At 47.2% G+C, this 18,013-nt stretch overlaps 1 protein-coding gene across 2 annotated transcripts; it reads left to right on the top strand.

The window, feature by feature from the left end:
* The first annotated feature begins 178 nt into the window (after positions 1–178).
* UBE2G2 (ubiquitin conjugating enzyme E2 G2) lies at positions 179–17,731 on the top strand. 2 transcript variants are annotated; one of them, XM_080604958.1, is made up of 6 exons: positions 179–270; positions 5,114–5,149; positions 5,239–5,284; positions 10,541–10,659; positions 13,701–13,841; positions 15,709–17,731. In XM_080604958.1, exons 1-6 carry the CDS (start codon positions 228–230, stop codon positions 15,819–15,821), a joined length of 498 nt encoding a protein of 165 aa, XP_080461084.1. In that variant the 5' UTR covers positions 179–227; the 3' UTR covers positions 15,822–17,731. The 2 variants fall into 2 exon arrangements, with proteins under 2 accessions (XP_080461084.1, XP_080461085.1); XM_080604959.1 differs by lacking the exon at positions 179–270 and adding an exon at positions 559–895.
* The last annotated feature ends 282 nt before the right edge of the window (positions 17,732–18,013 follow it).

The raw sequence follows: 18,013 nt of genomic DNA, 5'->3' as shown, positions 1-18,013 counted from the left end.
CAAAGTGGCGCATCTGTTCCAAGCGACTTCTCAGGAGGGCCGTGCTGGGGCCGGGGCACCCCGCAGCCCCACGCCCGTGTCCCCAACACCCCCCCGCTCCCCGTCCCTCGCCCCGGGCCGCCATGGCGCTCGCCTCAGCCGGGGCCTCGCCTCAGCCGGGGCCCCGCTCGCTCTGCGCCTGCTCGGCGCGGCTGGGCGGGCCCTGCCCGCACCACAGAGGCGGAGCCATGGCGGGGACGGCGCTGAAGCGGCTGATGGCCGAGTACAAGCGTGAGTGGGGGGGGGGGGGGCGGCCGGGGCTGCGGGGCTGCGGCGGCTCGGGGGGGGCCCGGGGGGCTCCGGGCGCTCCTCGGCCTCCCCCCGCCGCCCGTGACGGGATCCTGCCGCGGCTCCGGGCGGGCAGGGCCGGGCCGTACCCGGGCCCGCCGGCGGTCCCTGCCCCTCCGTGCCCCGTCCCGTCCCGGGAGCGCCTCCCCGGGGCTCTCCCCATCGGCCCCGCTCAGGAAGCCCCGGCCGAGGGGCCCGTTCTCCTTTTTATTGCCCGCTTACGTTTTCCAGGCGGAACAAAATGCAGCCGAGGAAGCCCCCGTCGCGCGGCTTTGTTACCCAAAAGACAGAGCAGCGGCTGGTAAAAGCGTTTAAACCAGGCCTCGGCGAGGGCTGACGTAGACTCGTTTGTTTAAAAACCGCACGGGCTGTCGCTCGCAGACGGTGGCGGCCGGAGCAATGCGCCGTGGCGGCGAGCGGTCCTCTCAGCGCCCCGCCAGAGGGAGCAGGGAGCCGCCTGCTGCTGCTGCTGCTGCTGCTGCTGGGTGCCCCGGGGATGGGGCCCCCTCGGGGTGCTCCTGCTAGCGTGAGCAGTCCATTTCCTAGCGTGCTTGCGAGCTGTCCGAAGGTGAGTTTCTCGTAAAAGATACACAGCTTCCTTTTTTTTCGTTTACTTAGTTGGTTTTGGTCTTTCAGGTTCTGGCCTTTTGCATAAGGAAAGGAAGTAGAACAGGGGGGAAAAAAGGCTCGTTTGGTAGGTGGAGGTTGGCATCGGGCTGTAAGAGCTGGACTCCAACCCAAAGCTTTGCGCGGCCCTTCCTGAGCTGGCCTGGGGCCGCCGTGCGGGTGAGACGCGTGCTTACGTCGTGCCCGAGAAACCCGCAGATTTCTGCTGCGGTCCAGAACCGCCGGCCTGGAAGTCAGCTGCCAAAAGACTCGACTTTGCTTTTGTCTTTTCTCTTACGTAAGTCCCTGCAGCGTTTTTGATCCTTTGTTTCTGAGAGGCTCCGAGATCTAACTCAAATGTCCTGTATGAATGAATTATTAAGGGAAAAGTGATGCTAAATAAACAGCATCTAAATCAGTTTTAATGAATGCTACAGGCAGGCATCACGTGAGTCTTCTCTGCGTAGTTTCCCAATGTAGAACTTATCATGAACGGAGATAACATCTTGTTTGTGATCTTCCTTCCCAAACCCTTTCCCAACAGTAATAAAACACAGTGCTGTGAGAAGTGAATGCCATCCGTGGTGGCTGAGGGGACGGTGCTTCTGCTTCTGGACACCTGCGGTACAGAAGCAAACGAGAAATTTCGGTTTCTGCCCTGCCGGCACAGTGGTGGAGAGGGCAAGGCTTTGAGGATTGGCCCCTTTGCTTCTCTGTGTGTGTGTGCAGGCTTTAAGCTTTGGCCTTTAATTTTCCCCGTGTGCGTTTCTGAATCAGTTTATTTTTACCATGGGTGAAAAATGTTTGATGCAGTGAGAAGTTTCAACCCGTTGGAACCCAAAAGCCTTACTTCCATCTGGGAGATGCTCTGAAACCTCACTGTTTTCCCTTCTATGCAGAGACAGAAGGAAGATGGCTCTGAGCACCGACGAAATTTATTTATTTTTTGTCCTTGTTTAAAACGTTGTTCACGTGTTTAGAGTCTGATGACTTTTTGCTGTCTTGTATTTATTCAAGCGTTTTTATATATCATAAAGCTAATTGAGATAAAGCTTTCAGAAAGCAGGTATAAGAAAGGGCATAATCCCTTTGTTATTAATTCTAAATTTAGAATATTTAATAGTATTACAGCCTGAAAAAAATACAGTCTCAATAGGAGCTTGTGAGACTTAAGAGGTGGGAACCTGCTGCTTCTGCATTTATCGTTTCCTTGCTACGAGATCACGAAGATATCTTATCACCGTCTGGATGCTTTCAATCTAAAATGGGTTACAGGCTTGAGCTGGAGGCGGAGGGCTTGCTTCCAGACGCGACCTTGGCTGGGTGGGTGGGCACCAAGCCAGAGCCCTTCCTGGGGGTCTCGCGCCTGAGCCCCCAGACCAGTGCCTGGCCGGGTGCGAGGGAGGTGGCAGGCCCAGGGCTGCCGTGTGTGGTCGGGCGGTGAGTCGAAAGGAGAGAAGGAAATGGGGCTTCTTGCGAAGCAGGGCTCTGGGTTCAGGCACCTCAGGTGCTGAGGGAACGTGCCTGTACTATTTTCTGAACTTTGCTTGCTCGATCACCCTGGGGACATGCTAAATGGATACAGCTTGCAGAAGGCGTGCTGTTGGACTTCTCTTTTAGTAATACAGTAGGTCTTTCTGTTAACCCCACCGACAAGAAGGTGTGTTCTCAGCTCTCCTGTTGTTTGAGCTGTAGTCAGCCTGTAAGGACTCCGCAGCGAGCACCAGAATGAGAAGGGAGGTATCAGCGGTGTGTGCACCCACATCTGCCCCCAGTCCCTAGCAGAAGCACTGCGCTCCGGTTGTGCCAGCTTCTGCCTTTCATTGAGACTCGAGTTAAAAGCAAAGCTTTCAAGTAAGGCTTAGCTCTTCTGCTGCAAGCTGGGACTCCATTGTGTCTGGGTTTGGACGCAAATCCCCTGACTGTGTGCAGCAAAACCGCCACGCGAATCAAACGGGATGCCTTGTGGAGGATGCGAAGCTAGAAACGGCTCCAAATGCTCCCAGCGCTGAAGAGAGACATTGTTCTGCATCGGTTGGTGGGCTGCGCCGCCACGGGCTCCTCCAGCATGCACCCACCACATGTGTGTGAACAGAAAGCTCTCCAGCCACCCAGACTCCCTGTGACACCCCAAAGTGGCTCTGTTGGTGTATAAATGGCCAGCGTCTTACCTGCCAGCCTCTGCTTCTCCTCGCGCATCTGCTGCCCCTTTGTTTTCCACAGACACTTTTCTCGGTCTTCCCCTTTGGCCCTTCAAAGTTTTTTTGTTTGTTTGTTTTTAGGATTCCTCTTCTGGTTTCCCATCTTTATCCTTTTTTCCAGCCGCCCCACCGCTTCAGGGCTAACCAGCAGGTAAAGCACATCACTGAGGGCATTGTCCAGGTGCCTCCTGACTGCTGCCAGGCGCGGGGCACCGACCACCTCTCTAGGAAGCCTGTTCCAGTGTTTGGCCGCTTCCATTTCCAACCCCTCAGGAGGCTTTCTGCAGGGAAAGGTTAAACAAACACTGATTGCAGTCTTTTTGCTGCGTGCTGCAATAATCGGAAAAAATCCCCCCCAGCATTCGTGTAGGATTACCCTTGTTTGGCTTCTGTTTGAGAAGCAGTGGCAGGACTGGAGCAGATCACGCTTTGTAGCTCTTGAAAGCAGTGCCCCCAGTTTCCTTCAGAGAGAGAGGTTTTAACAAATCACCTGGGAGGATGTGACCGTGCACGTGTAAAAGGGCCTCTTCCTTCCTAACCGACCAGCAGCTCTTCCCAGTCAAAGCTCCTGTGCCCGTTCACTGCCAGTACTGCTTTGCCTCCAGTCCTTCCGGATGGAAACCTCCTTCACCTGTCCCCAAGGGGAGGGATGAGAAGGAGAAGTGGAGAATTGAACTTCCAGCACTGCAGAGACTTTGCTCACTGGTATTTGCCTCCTGCTTCCCATCGCCCTGGTTGTTCTCGGAGGGGGAGCGCCGTAAAGAGCCCCCTGGCTTTGGTGCCAGATGCTGCCTCCAGCAGCACAGGGGCTGAAACAACAAAGCTCCCCAGGTTTTCAAAGGAAATCAGGGGAAATACTCATTATTATTTTTTTTTTCCTTAAAGAGAGTGCCCCACAATAGATACACACAGTTCAGGAGCTCCCAGGCTTGACATCTCTCTCCGTTTGCCTAAAACCATCTGCAGGCAGGGCGCTGGAGACCCGCTCTCAGGGTGGAAAACCTGCTCTGTAATGCCACTGCCCTGGTGCTCGGGGTGTGTGTCGCCCTGACACCGACCTCCAATTTCCTGCGCTTTGAACTTGAATCAGGGAGGTTTGTGCCAAAGGTAATTGCGAGCTGGGTGAACTCAGATTTTGCTATCTTTCCTTGGCAGTAAGTTTTCCTTGACAAAGATCCGTGTGCTGTTCTGTGCAGCATCACCTGCAGCTTTCGTTCATAGCCTAGCAGAAATTAGGTTAGGCCTCTCGGTTATTGGTTCGGGACTTTTTGTCTTCCCTGGCTGTGTATTCGTACTTCTTTTTTTTTTTTGTGCCTGAGAAAGCGTAGGGAGTTTTCTGCGGTTATTTTGTGAGTGCTGGTAGCCTGTGGGCCACTGCTTGGGAAGTGATGCTCTCGATGAGCAGTGCGTGCGTTGGGGTTTGTTACCCTGAGTCGGTGCCAAGGGGTTGTAAGAAGACAGCCTGCGTTCTCATCACGTTGGTTGTGTGCCCGAATGGCTTTAAACTGAAAAAAGATAGATGTTATGTTAGATATTAGGAAGAAATTCTTCACTCAGAGGGCAGTGAGGCGCTGCCCACGGCACCTGTGAGCGCCCCATCCCTGGCAGTGCCCAAGGCCAGGCTGGATGGGGCTGGGGGCAGCCTGGGCTGGGGGCAGGGGGCCCTGCCCAGGGCAGGGGGTTGACCTAGAGGGTCTTTAAGGCCCCTTCCAACCCAAAGCTTTCTATGATTCTGCGATCATTTTGTTTAGAAAATCGTCTTGCATGGCAAAGCTAAATTGTCATCTGGGGCCTGCTGGATGTGGAGTCTTGCCCAGTACAGCACGTCCAGACGGTTCCTCCCACGGTCTCCTCCTCGAGGTTTTCCCTGAGGGTTTTTGCTGTGGAGCCTCCGTGCTGAGCCGCGGTGACCCAGACGCTCGCTGAAACGCTCAGGCTTGCTGGTCGTGTTAACGTCCTGGTGTTTGTTCTTTTCACAGAGCTGACCCTGAACCCACCAGAAGGGATAGTAGCAGGTGAGGAGCTGAGCGGAGTCTGTGCGCTGCCAAGTTGGAGCCTCACCTTCTGGTAGCTCTGAGCATTGTTCTGTTTTGTTTCTTGACAGGTCCTATGAATGAGGAGAACTTCTTTGAGTGGGAAGCTCTGATTATGTGAGTTAATAGAAGAATGTTTAAAAAAATAAAAAAGTAATAATCGTACTTGTTTTGCCTAACATCAACCTTGGCCTATTTTTGGCTGGGAACTTTTTGTCAGATCCAAGCTGAGAATTATATTGGGAATTTAAACAGTTGGGCAGAGGCAGGGTTGCGCTCAAGTGATGATTTGTTGTGCAGGTGTCATAATAAGAAACCCTTGGCATGTATAACTTGCAAATGCTACAGGAATCATCGTTTGGGCTCCACTGGATATACAGTGTATACACAAACACTGTAGGAAACCATAAATTGCTTGTAGATCACACAGACCCATTGGGAACATTGCTCAACTGCAAATACGGGACAGGTTTTCTCATGTGAAGTGGAGTGAAACAGGCAGATTATCAGCGATGGGAGACAAAGGTGAGTGTCTAAAATTACTTAGTACTAAAATTTATTCTAGGAGAAGTGAAAGGTAATCGGTCTGATAAAGCAGTTGAAGTAAAAACCAACCAAACAAAAACCCCGCAAACTTAAATAATCTTTTAAAATTCCGTGAATGTCCTGAATCAGCTGCTGTTGTGCGCAGCGGCTTTGTGTATAAGCTCTGCCTCTGGTGAGTAGCTCTGGTTGCTGTGGATTGTGCAAGCAGTGCAAAAGCCTGTCGAGCTGTAGTGTGTCACCTATCCCGCAAAAGCTGGCCGCATGGGTGATCCTACTCACTTGCAAATGTGAGACTCCAAATTATTTCAGGCCTTGGTAAGCGGAGATTTGAATGAAGGCTGCTTGTTGGCAGATTCACATGAGGAGTTGGTGAATGCCTCTGCTCATCGCAGCAATGATACATCCTGGGACAAACAGGTCGTGATTCCTGCTGGCTCGGTCCCCTGAAGATACACACCTTTTAGGGAAATAGGTAGCTTATGGCAGCCCACACCTCTCACGTTAGGCAGCTGCCAAAGCTTTCTCTTCTTTCTGTAAGTCAGGTAGTTAGCACCTCTCTAAAACATGTATTTTCTAGTACCTACTTTCAGTTCAGAAAGTTGTGCGTAGCTTGGAGTTCAGAAATCCCTGAGAATTTAATGCGCTTCTTGGAATGTGGAAGGAAATTCTTGTCCATCAATACTTTCTAGCAGCAGAGATTTTGTGGTTGATGAGAGCTTTCCTGGGGGACACACAGAAGTACTTTTGTATTTGATTCATTACCTAGAAAATATTTTTTTCTGATGTTTCCCATAACAAATTCTTAAACAACAGAGGAGCTGCCTGCAAACTTGAAAGCCCTTTAAAGTGCTGAGTGTTGAGCTTCAGGTCTTTGTCAGCGTAAAATGAGAGGCGGAGGAGCTTTTGGTTTCTGTATTGTGTGTGTGTCATAATAGAATTATATTTTAAGATCTGCTAAATTCTGAAGCTGTGGTACAATAGAAACATGTTTACTCTAAACATGTTGGGTTACTTTCATCTCTTTACAAAACTCTATTAGTAAAAATATTTGAGTACATCTGGAAAGCAAGCTAAACGACTTGTTTACATTTTTCTGATAATCTTCTTGAATGTTTTGTAATCTCAAATGTGCTGCGTTAGACTGTGGGATTGAAAGAAGTGCAGATGAGGTAATTAAAGTAAGGTTGACTTTAAATTTGAGACAGATGGAATACAAAAGGTAGGTAAGTAGCATAATAATGAAAAAGAGAATTTTTTTTTCTTCTCTCCACCCAGTTTCAATAAAGTTAGAGTACATCATCGCAAATAAATACAGAAAAAAAAAGAGAGACTTAAGGGGGGAAAAAGACATCACCCATCTATCAATCCAGAGGTGGGCTGGGTAATGTTACAGAGATTAATGGATTGATGATGTAAGAGCTTGGCTCAGAGATAAAATAAAAATTTAATGCCTTTTAAAAATAATCATAATAATAATTTGTATTTCCGGTGTTCTCGCCTGCAGCAGCAGGGCTGAATAAATGTTAAACATAAATGTTAAGGCTGTACTGACACGACCGAATGACAGAATAGTTTTTAAGCTTACATATTAGATCTGGAATTGCAAACACAATGTGATAATTTTTCCAAATAGTGAAGGTTCAGAACCTGGTGTGAAACGCACCTTCATGATAAGACATCAAACAGGAGCTGGATTAGAATATTTATGAAAACCAAGTCTTTGCAGCAGGATGACTTATTCATGATGATAAATAGCCCCGGCATGTCGAGAGGGTTTATCATAATGCTGCTCAATACCTTAGCACTGCGTGAGGTCCGACAGGCTGCGTTGTGTTGTGCAAGCTCATGAATTTCATGTTTCAAGGGGAAGTTTGGTCCTCTTTGGTTGGCATAGGAAAGCTTGCCGTGGTATTAAAGTTTATCCCCAAAGACACAAAAATATGTAGTTGTAAAGAACTTTGTTAGCCTAAAGATTGCTTGAAAAAGAAATTATATAGATTGAAGCAAACTTATAAAAAGCCTCTCTAGAAAGGTAATTAGATCTATAATTAGGCTTATGCCTTTTGTTTTGTTTAGTGTGGAATTCCCCTTTTCAGCATCTGACGACTGTGGGCTTTGGTCTTTTTCCAGCTTCTTTTTACAAATAAGAAGCCCTTTACAAATGTACTTGAAACCATGGCTATAGAATTAATTGTCCTTGTCAATTCGCTTTTTCCCTTCTGTTTTGGCAGACGCTACTGCTGTGTTTTTCCCCTTGCTCAAGTAACATCGAACTCTCAGAGTTTCTCATTTTCATGTTATGCTGGCAGAGCTGTTAATAATATGATTTTTTCGGCGTTGAGTTCAGCATCTTTAGCACCAATGCTGCAGGAATAATGCGACTTTTTGTTAGTTTCTTGAATTTGCTTAGATCTCTTTGCTGTAGTTGCCTGGAAGCAGACCGACTGTGAGAGCACCAAAAGTGTGACCAGGACAGAAAAGGCTGCTGCGATCGCTGTGCGCAGTGACCGAGTCAGGACTGAACCCACGTGGGTACCGATGGCCCTCGGAGTTTCCTCCAGCCTTACTGTTGCTGTCAGTTCCCAGTACATTTTTGTAGCTTGTGCGATGGAGGTGAAGTGCTGTGGTGGCTGGGAAGATGCTGGACGCCGTGCTGGAGGAGAAGTGGTGCCCCAGCCCTTCCGTGAAGTCTGCAGAGTAGCATTGCGTGGGGGGAATGATGCAGACCGCCTGCCTCGCAGAACTTACAGGATTTTCTGTTTAACCAGGTTTAGGATGAGGAATTTCTTAGAAATTTATGTCCCGAGCTGTGCAGAATGAGTGCCTTAAGCAGTGCCTCAAGCAGTTTTTTTCTGAGAAAGCAGAAAAGCTGCTTAAGGCACTGCTTGTTGAATGGGCTGGACTATTGGCTCTCTGTTGCGAGGGAAGGATGCCACCAGGGCTTTTCTTGGGGGAACCCTGATCGGGTACCCGGTAGTCTGGGCTCCAGCTGGCGTAGCAGCTCAGAGGAAATCATACCATAAGTCACGGAGGCTTTGCAAGTGTGATGTGCTTTGAAATCTTCACAGAGCAGGTGGCAGCGCTACAGAAGGTGCTGTGCTTTGTGCCTTGTTGGCCGTGGTGATGTCCTTTGTGAGTTGAAAGTGGCGCTGTCCTGGGTGTTCCGTAGTTGCAAATGCTGCCTTGGATTAACTCGAATAATTTCTTTGAAGTTGATCCTGGCAGCGCTGAATGGCTAAAACAAAAGCAGTTTGCTCACTTATTACAGGGCCTGCAACGGAGCCTGTTGGGTTAACATATTTGACAGAAGAGCCCTCGAGGCTGTGTGTTTGCTCTCAAAACAGAACATAAGACACCCACCAGCTTTCAATGCGTGTATGTACATACCCTCAGAAGTTCAACAATGAGCCTTCAAAATGCAGCTGGAATTAAAAACGCTCATGAAAAAATGCATTCGGTTTACCCTCAGATGTGAATATTGGATCCTGGCTAAATTTATGGAAAAGACGAGAGAGGGAACGTCAGTGGTTGAGATGGGTTAGCTTTCGTTCTGCGTCGGTACGTGTCTCTAATCTTGCCTGCTGCTGTAAATGTGCAGGTTTAAAACATTTTAGTCTTGTGTTTATTGACCAGCCAAGTCTTTTGAATCCCAAGGTTTAACTGAGTTAAACCCAAGCTGAGTTAAATCCCAAAGTTTAACTTAGGGCTTTAGGTTTTGTTAGTCTCAGTTCTTTTTTTTTTTTTTTTTTCTCTTCTCTGCAGGTTACCAGTGCAGCCTTAGCTGTAAGGAGTCTTTGACCATTTGGCTTTGATTTTTTTTTTTTTCCTTCTAGCATGGAGAATGTGTTTGCGGGTTGGGAGGTGGAGGCATGAATACATTCGTAAGCTTTATTTCCCAGACAATATAATCCTTGTTTGAAAAGCTTTCTGTGCAATGCATGTGTTTCCCTGGCTAAGGTTTTAAGTGATGAAGCTCGTTCCGTGATCTTCCCAGTCAGGGGAGATCATGTTTGCTTTATAACTTCCAGATGGTTCACAGAGTTTGAATAAATCATGTCAAATAAACTCTTCTGCTTACCTTCCAAAGATGCTTTGTGCAGAGAGGGCAAAATAGTTGTTTTTGTATTCTCACTTGATTGCCCTTTGAATTTGTACTTTTATTTCCTTATTGTGTTCATAGTGCAATGTTTCATGCAGGAGCCTTGATGAAGTTCTTCTCAGTGTATGTTTGAGAGAGTGAAAACTAAATACCATAGGTCTGTAAAAAAACATGGTTGTCCTGCACCTAGCATTTACGGTCCCTGGGCTGTGTGTTTATTGTTACAAACCATTGCTGTATTTTTTGCATCAGATGGCGTGAAGTGTTTATGTGTGGTTACGCTCGATACTGGCAGTTTGAATCCTCCTGGGTTTTCTGAATTATTTTTGAGCTGCAGCGTTTGACATCTCTCTCTGTGCAGCACAGCAGTATCTTCAAAGGCACAGGAGTCCCACACCTGCCTCTGCTTTCTCTTGACGTGCAGACACTCAAATCCTGGAACATGCCTTGGAGCCAGATACTCCAATTATAGCCAGACACACCCTGCTAATTAAGCCATGTTGTGACCTTCCTAGTAATTTAGTGTGCAAGCTTTGATTTATTTTTTTTTCCCCTTCCCTCCCAAACCCTGTATTTGGATTTAAGTTTGAGGTGTGAGGTGAGAGTGTTTTAACTCTCAGTGTTCTGGAGCGGATGATATAATCCAAAGCTAAGGCGTCTCACTAGACAAGAATTTGGGTGAAAGAAATATATAAAACTTGGGTGAATAGCTTTTTATCTGTTTCTAGGGGTCCTGAAGACACCTGTTTCGAGTACGGGGTTTTCCCTGCTATTCTGAGCTTCCCACTCGACTATCCGTTGAGTCCTCCGAAGATGAGGTTCACGTGCGAGATGTTCCATCCAAACAGTGAGTCTGATGCAGCAGGACATAAGGGGCACGGGTTGCTTTTGCACCTTAAAGAAACAGCTTTGGCAGCGGGAGGGCTGGTGTTGTTACCAGCAGTGGCACTCCCAGCTGTGTCGTAGGAGTGTTCAGCTGTACAGCAACGCTGCGCTTTCTTAGGGTCACTCTCTCTTTACGATATTAATCCTTAGATACCTGTTGGTAATAAACAGTCCAGTAAAGTTTCCAACAATTTCACTGCCTTGAAAGTCATCCCGGGCATCCTCATAACTGAGTAAAATAAATAAATAGCCTGAAGATGAATGCTTTGCACCCGATGTGAGATTTAGTAAAATAATACTGACTCTTTCCAGTATTGCACTATGGCTTGTATTTAAGTAGTTCTGTGTTATTTTAACAAGTGAAAACTTGTTCATACTGACCAAAGTTTGGAAGCAGCTTTAGTTGGCAGCATGGCTTTTTTCACCTGAAGTCGAGGATTTTGTAACACTTCTGACGTGATCGTTCTGACATCTGCAGTGCTCTGTCCAAGCAGCTGGCACATTTGCAAGCTTTTAATATTAAAGATTTTTGCTGTCCCTTTTGCTGCAATGCTAGCACTGACAATATCTCAGCTGTGTTTCTCTTAAGACTTCAGAAGAAGGAATCGAAGTAACAATGCCTACAACTAACAGCTTTTTTTGCCTGGGACAGGTAAAAAGCGTAAAGCTCTTTTTCACAGCACAGACCATTCTTTTCTGGAGTCAGCCTTGGTGTTTGTTGTAAAATTGTTACTTAGTACGTCTGTTAAATCAACATGGCTTGTGTAAAGATTGTTTGTCATCACCTAGATGTGATGGGCTGTTAGGTCTGTGTCACCTGAGAGCAATAAAAGGCAAGCGCTGCCCTCCTGCCTGGTGTTTCCTTCTCAGCTGACATTCCTGCACCTGTATAACGCCAGTCTTGATCTCAGCTGGGCATCCATTTATTTCATCCTATTCCAAGGAATTTTGCAATTTTGCTCTCCTCCTCTCAAAACACTACTGACACAGATTTAGTCCACAATCAAACCCATCGTTTTGTTCTCCGGTGGAAGACCTCTATCTACACATCCCAGCGTAGACCTGTGCAAGAGTGTTCGAGGCAGTTTGGCGTCACCTCTGTAGCTCTGACATCTGCAGCAGCTGCTGGCACGTGGAAGCAGCACAGCCACGTCAGCACATTGCTCCAGCAGGGCTAATTCACCCAAACTGCCTGGTGGGGCTGCGCTGTGTCCGTGCAATGCTCTGGGTCCAAGTCCAGCTCTGGGCTTGGCTTGAGGATCTCTGCTTGGAGCTGCTTTGCGTGCCCAGCCTGCAGCACGGCCAGGAGGGAGTGGGGTGCAGAGAAGCCCAAGCAGCCTGACCCGTACCTGTTACAGAGCGGCCCTGCCACACGTGAGCGCTGCCTCTGGGGGTTGGTGGGAACAGACTGGATGTACAGTCCTCAGCTCTTTAAAGCTCCGTGACTGGGTCATGTGAATTGAAATTTGAGGTCTCCAGAGGTAGTCCTTTGAATCTTCCCAGGTGGGTTTGTGATGGGCTGGTTATACCCAGTAAGGCTGTAGAAATTGGTAGCCGGGCTTCTGTTCTGTTTGTGTTAAATGATTGCTCCTCGTCCTTTGGGAAATTGGAAGAAAAGTGTTCAAAAAATCTACGTTCCATTATCTTTGCAGTTTTGAGTTACATACGGAGGGAACAAGAGACATCACAGAGCTACTGTTGCTTAAAATAATGTTCATGGATGCTTTGGCAAAGGTGACTTCAAAGCAGCAATTAATTGAAAATCTTGCTTTAACATTTAGTAACAAAGCGGAGATGTGTACGTCTTGCTGGAATCAACCTTTTCTGCCTTGTTTATGCTGCTGACATCCAACTGTTTTAAAAGAGGTGCCGCATAAAAACGTGAAAATAACTAACTTACTAACTTTTCCTGATGAGTTCCTAACTTGCAGGGAGAAGTGCTGATTCAGCATGTGCTGTTTTCGTCTCTTCCAGCTATGGTTAGACCAGCTCCAGCCCTCAGCCCGGGGCTGCAGGAGGGGGTGTAAATACAATAAGCCTTCCAAAGTGCTTACATGTCCCAGGCTTGTACAGACATTAGCTGGTTGAGTGGAAGGAACTGGAAACAAGCACAACTGCTTCCAGTGGTCACTCACTTGTTTTGTTTTCCTGGCAGTGGCGTGGGTTTGGTCACCGGAGGAACAGAAGCACCGAAAGTACCAGGGTGAAGCTGTAATTCATTAGGATGCCGTAGGATTCTACCAAGTTTCTAAAGTAGCATTTCAAACTCCCATTTTCTCTGTATTACCTGTTCAACTTTGCTTTGGCCTAATGATCAAGTCAGTGGAGTCCAGTGTCTGAGAGGAGGAGTTGTATGAGGTGGATGCATTGCTTAGGTTAAAATTGGGAGGGGAAGATGCCTGCATCCTGAGCTGATAGGTTACTTTTCCTCTATGCGCTTTCATGCAGCTGAGCTTTAAGCAAAAAGCGCAAAAAAGCGGCACAAACCCATGTGGTTGCACCTGAGTAATGCTCAAATGAGAGTAATTATTTCCTTTGTACCTTACCGCTTTTGTCTCCCTGCTGCAGCAGAGCACGTTTGCTTAACTTTTTTTTACAGTCATGGTCCAGTGGAGGACTCCAACACACATTCAGTGCTGTAAGGCTGTTACCCTTTGCTTTAAGACTGGTTACTGACCTGGAGCTGTGTGCGCCTCAATACTTGGCTTGTTCCACCAGGCTGCAGCTCTTATTTTTTTCAAGGGAGCCTCTCGTTGGTTATTAAGTGATCTGAGCGCTCCCAGAGAGCTTCTCTTGGTGAAGACGACCCAAGTTTGTAACCTTGTTTAACAAAGTTTTTGCTAGATCTTTGTCTTCCAGCTTTTGTGTCATCTTGCCTTTGTAAAAGGAAGTTTTAGTATCGGTTATGTGAAGGCAAAGTCCAAATATTCATCTGTGCTAAAGATCTGGAGAGGCTAAGTGTTTCCTCCAAGTAACAATCAACCCTCTGTACTTCTTGTGCAGTTTACCCGGACGGGAGAGTTTGCATCTCCATTCTTCATGCTCCTGGGGATGATCCCATGGGATATGAGAGCAGCGCTGAGCGATGGAGTCCTGTGCAGAGTGTGGAAAAGATCCTCTTGTCAGTCGTTAGCATGCTGGCAGGTAAGGACTGCTGTTTTATTAGCAGTAGCTCAGCTGACTTCTTGCTGCGTAGCTAGAGCTTCTCCTTCCTTTTTAATGTTAACCTGATAAAAGACATTTAAACTGCTCAGCAGGAACCAGAGTTCTTAAAGCCCTCATATTTATTTATTCTCTTAAAAGAAAAAAATAAGACCGAGTTAGTAAGCGTTTCCAGCTTTGTAGCGACTGCACAGCATTCCTTCTGGGTCAGCAGCAGCCAAGCACAAGGTGATTGATGGTCAGGCGGTGGGTCCTGAGGCTCAAGCTGCTCCTGTGCAAAGCCTTTAGGGATTTGGTTTTAGCAGCTGAAGGGTTACCAGCCAGATCAAATCAGTCTGGTAAATAGGAGTCCATGGCCTCTGTGATTCACCAGACAGCTCCCTCTATTTCTGTTTGTTAGCTTGCCAGCATGGGAAATGTACCCCGTTCTGCCACCCCAGATATAAAGGAAGGCTTCTTGAGATATAAAGGAAGGCTTCTTGAGAAGAGGGGTGTGGTAAAAGTGGTTTTTTGCAGCCTCTTAAGTGGCTTCCCCTCGGTCCCGCAAGGGCTGTGGATCAGATCTCTCATGTACATCTCCCCAAAAGATGGATCTTTTTCCACACAGAGCCACTGAACTGCCTGAAAAGGAAAAAAAGCATGTCCCTGAGAGTCAGTTTTGAATGATGATGCTGTTTTAGAAGCAGCAAAGCTGAACAAAGAGCAAGCACGAAAGGCTCTTACGTGCAACTAGATCCACTTCAGGATAGTAACCTGCTGCTGGGAAGCTGCCCAGTGGGGACCAGTACCTCGCTGGGCTCCCTGGGGCCTCCAGGAGCATGGCTTGTGGTCCAGCCTTACCCGGACTGCTTTGCTGGAGAATCATTTGGCCTCTTGATCTCTGATGGCGCATCCTGTTTTTCCCCGTGTCTTTTGGAGGAGTTAGCCAAAAACATCAACTGTCAGCTTCTTCCAGGCTGCTGGCAAGTTCGCAGCTGTGGCTCTGCCGACAGCGCAAGCTTACCGAGCCCCAGCTTACCGAGCTGGGGGACTTGTGCATCTTCTGTCCTGACTACTGGAGTTCCAGGGTGGACCATCAGCATTGTGTTGAGAAAAACAGGAGCCCAAGGTGTCTGCCATGAACTGGGTTGTGCTGGATTTGGACTAGTGTATGAAGCAAAATGGGCAGAGTATGTTCTGCGTGACTTGTGTAATCCTGTGACCATTGTCCTGCTCTGTGCTGACCATGAACTTGACAGAGCCCGTGCCTCAGCTTACCTCTGCACAAAAGAAGTGTTTGAGTCACAGGGTCTTAATGTACTTTGTAAAGCACTCTGAAATCCTTGGATGAAAGATGTTGCAGAAATGAAAGCATTTTATGGTGGTGTTTTTTTTTTTTTTAAATAGAACAAACCATCCAAAAAAGTGACAGAGCCTGTTTGGGTGGCCTGCTCAGCGAGGGCTTTGTGTCTGTGAAGCCGCAGAACCAGAAAAAATATTTTGCAGGGAGCACTGTGCAGTTTTAAGAGCTATTCACAACGCTACTGGTGACACGTTAGTCCTTGTGCGTGCTGGGGCTCAGGGGCTGAGACCATAAGCAAAATAAAACCGTCTTTTTTCTCTGCCACCTGTTTCTCGCCTAAAGAAACAAGTTCTTACCTTGCCGTGACACTCTCTTGTGATCATTTAAATGAGAACTGGTTGGGAATCCCACAGCTGCATTTCCTTTAATGCTGTTTCAGCAAGCCCAAGTAGGGGAAGCGTGCCAGAGCCACAGCAAAGTGGCAGTGCAGAGGCAATGTTGAAGAAGCAAGAGGGTCTTGCTCAGTTGCCTGCCTGCCCACCTACCTTTCCCTCTCTCTCGTTTCAGAGCCAAACGATGAAAGTGGAGCCAATGTAGATGCCTCCAAGATGTGGCGGGAAGACAGAGAACAATTTAACAAAATTGCCAAGCAGATTGTGCAGAAGTCACTCGGACTTTAAGCTCACAAAAAGACTGCAATGTTTTGTATTTCTCTCCACATGAAAAAGAGCAGTGCTCAGTGCTGGTACCAAAAAGGAAATCTTTGCAAAATTATTGGCCTACTACTTCTTATCCTTCATTATTTATTTCCCATCTCTTTTCTGCTTCCGCTGCTCCAGAGAAGCCTAGAGGCTTAGAGTTTACTCACTAGAGTGGGAGTTAGTTTACTCGCTAAATTGTGGGGGAAAGGGATTTATTGCTAGGGAGAAATATTGGGGCAGTGCTGTTTCAAAGGCTATTTGTTGCTACCTCACTTCATGGTATGGAAAGCTTGGAGGACTTGCAATCCGCAGCCCACTTCTGCCAATCCGCTGTCTGAGAACGGCGCTGTTTTAGGTCACCTGCCAGGAGAATTAGTTTTACATTCATACAGGCAGTATTGCACCTGGAGCAGCAGTAGGCAGAAAATAATGTCAGCTTTATGATATTTGCTAAGCTAAAGGCAGCATTTCAAATTGATTTGAAGAGTGTGGTTCGCCAGAGAGGCTGTAAAACAAGGTTGTAGTCAGAGTGGTTTAACGTAGAAAGTGGCTTTGCACCGTGTGACTTTTCAAAGAAGATCTCGGTGGCCGCTCCCAGCGACTGGCTAGTGGTCTAGAATAGGCTGGTTTACGTTACACTGTGAATTTGTATCAAGCCTTTGAGTCAGTGTTTTCTTAGAAGAAATCCCCAAACTACTTAATTGCTTCTTAAAGATATTCAGTGTAAACTTTACATTCAATTAGAGGCACAAGATATAAAGACTGGATTCTTACACACTTTGGCCAGGTTCGCCGTGGGCTAGGTGGGTGATCTGCAGCCTGACAATTCAGTGGGAACGTGCCTGCTCCACTGGGAATGTGAAATACCTGCTCAGAAAGCTAGGCACTACTTGCCTTTGCCATTACAGCCCAGGTCACCCACTTTTCAGGTGAATGAGCCTTCGCTAACCAATGTGATGAATTTTGTACAATTAACTGTAACACTTGATGCTGACTGCTCTTATGTATTTAAATAGGAGTCAGAGAAAACCTCAGTTGTGTTTTCTAGAGGATGGTAAGATGCTTGTTTAAAACTGCAGAGTATTGTAGCCAAAGTCTGGTGTGCAGGTTGTGGGAAATAGATGCTGCGGTGGGCTGGGAAACTGATTAGGGGCTGCTGGTGACCTTTGCGCTTCGCAACCGGATCTCTTAAGTCCAAATCTCCTTCAATTTATTGCAAGCAATAACACGCCCATCGATAACACGTGGAATCAGATTTTGTTGGCTGCTTTAAATGGGCTAAATTCAAGAAGGGCTTTTTTTTCCAGGAGAAGCGTGTGCTGTGGACAGAGTTACGCTGTGCAGAAAGCTTCACGGAGGCGATTGCATGCATGTGTGTGGGTAGAACTTGTATTTATGTCTCGCTGTCCATGCCGCCTATTCATGTGCTGCAGATCACAGTATGCCATCTTTCTGCACCTTTGAAGAGTTTGTATTGCTGTAACTTGCTGAGCTTACCTCCCTTTAGAAGTATTTCTTCTCCCTTTGGTGTAAGGGTGCGAGGAGGACCCACCATCGTCTGGGAACAGAGAGGACGGGATAATATTGTACCTAACTAGTATTTCAGGGCATACAGGAAAATGTAGCATTCGTATGCAAAGAGAGAGTGGTTCTTTGAATTGTGATAGTTGAAGTGTAGCTCCTGGGAGTGCCTCAGACGCTTTTGGAAGCAATGCTGGAGAGCTCTGTGCGCCGCGTAGCAAACGATGTGTTCAGCAGACGTGGCCAGACTGGGCTCTTTTTAAGTGCGGAGTATTTTACTTACGTGTGTTCACTCGTTATCTTTATTTTACAGTGGGACTTAGTCTGTATACTGAAAATAAAGTGATTGTATTTCTTCCTTTTATAAATGTATGCCGGTGTATTTCAGTAAGTGTTTTTTTATGGGCAAACAACGGTCAAAAGAGTCCAGTTCTGATGTGGGCCAACGGAGGGGAAGGGTTTATTGTCACGCAAGTAAACCACCAGGGTTGCTTAGAGATGTGTAAGGCTTGACACAGTGGCTTGGGCTTTCCAGGCCTTGTCTCTAATGATGGCAATCACTTGATATTTCAAAGAAAACTATAAAAATCTGGTAGCCAGCTGATGTAGTCGCTTCTCGCAGAGGTCCTGTTACGATCTGTGTCTGGCCT

The sequence above is a fragment of the Anser brachyrhynchus genome, assembly GCF_964034855.1.
Source record: "Anser brachyrhynchus genome assembly, chromosome: 9".
NCBI classification, from domain to species: domain Eukaryota; kingdom Metazoa; phylum Chordata; class Aves; order Anseriformes; family Anatidae; genus Anser; species Anser brachyrhynchus.
This window is presented reverse-complemented; position numbering and strand designations above follow the sequence as displayed.

Excerpts from the sequence above, each read along its gene's own strand:
- UBE2G2 (XM_080604958.1), top strand. The coding sequence starts at position 228 with ATGGCGGGGACGGCGCTGAAGCGGCTGATGGCCGAGTACAAGC. Across the intron at positions 5,150-5,238 it reads ACCAGAAGGGATAGTAGCAG|GTCCTATGAATGAGGAGAAC; the intron begins GTGAGGAGCTGA and ends GTTTCTTGACAG. Across the intron at positions 13,842-15,708 it reads AGTCGTTAGCATGCTGGCAG|AGCCAAACGATGAAAGTGGA; the intron begins GTAAGGACTGCT and ends CTCTCGTTTCAG.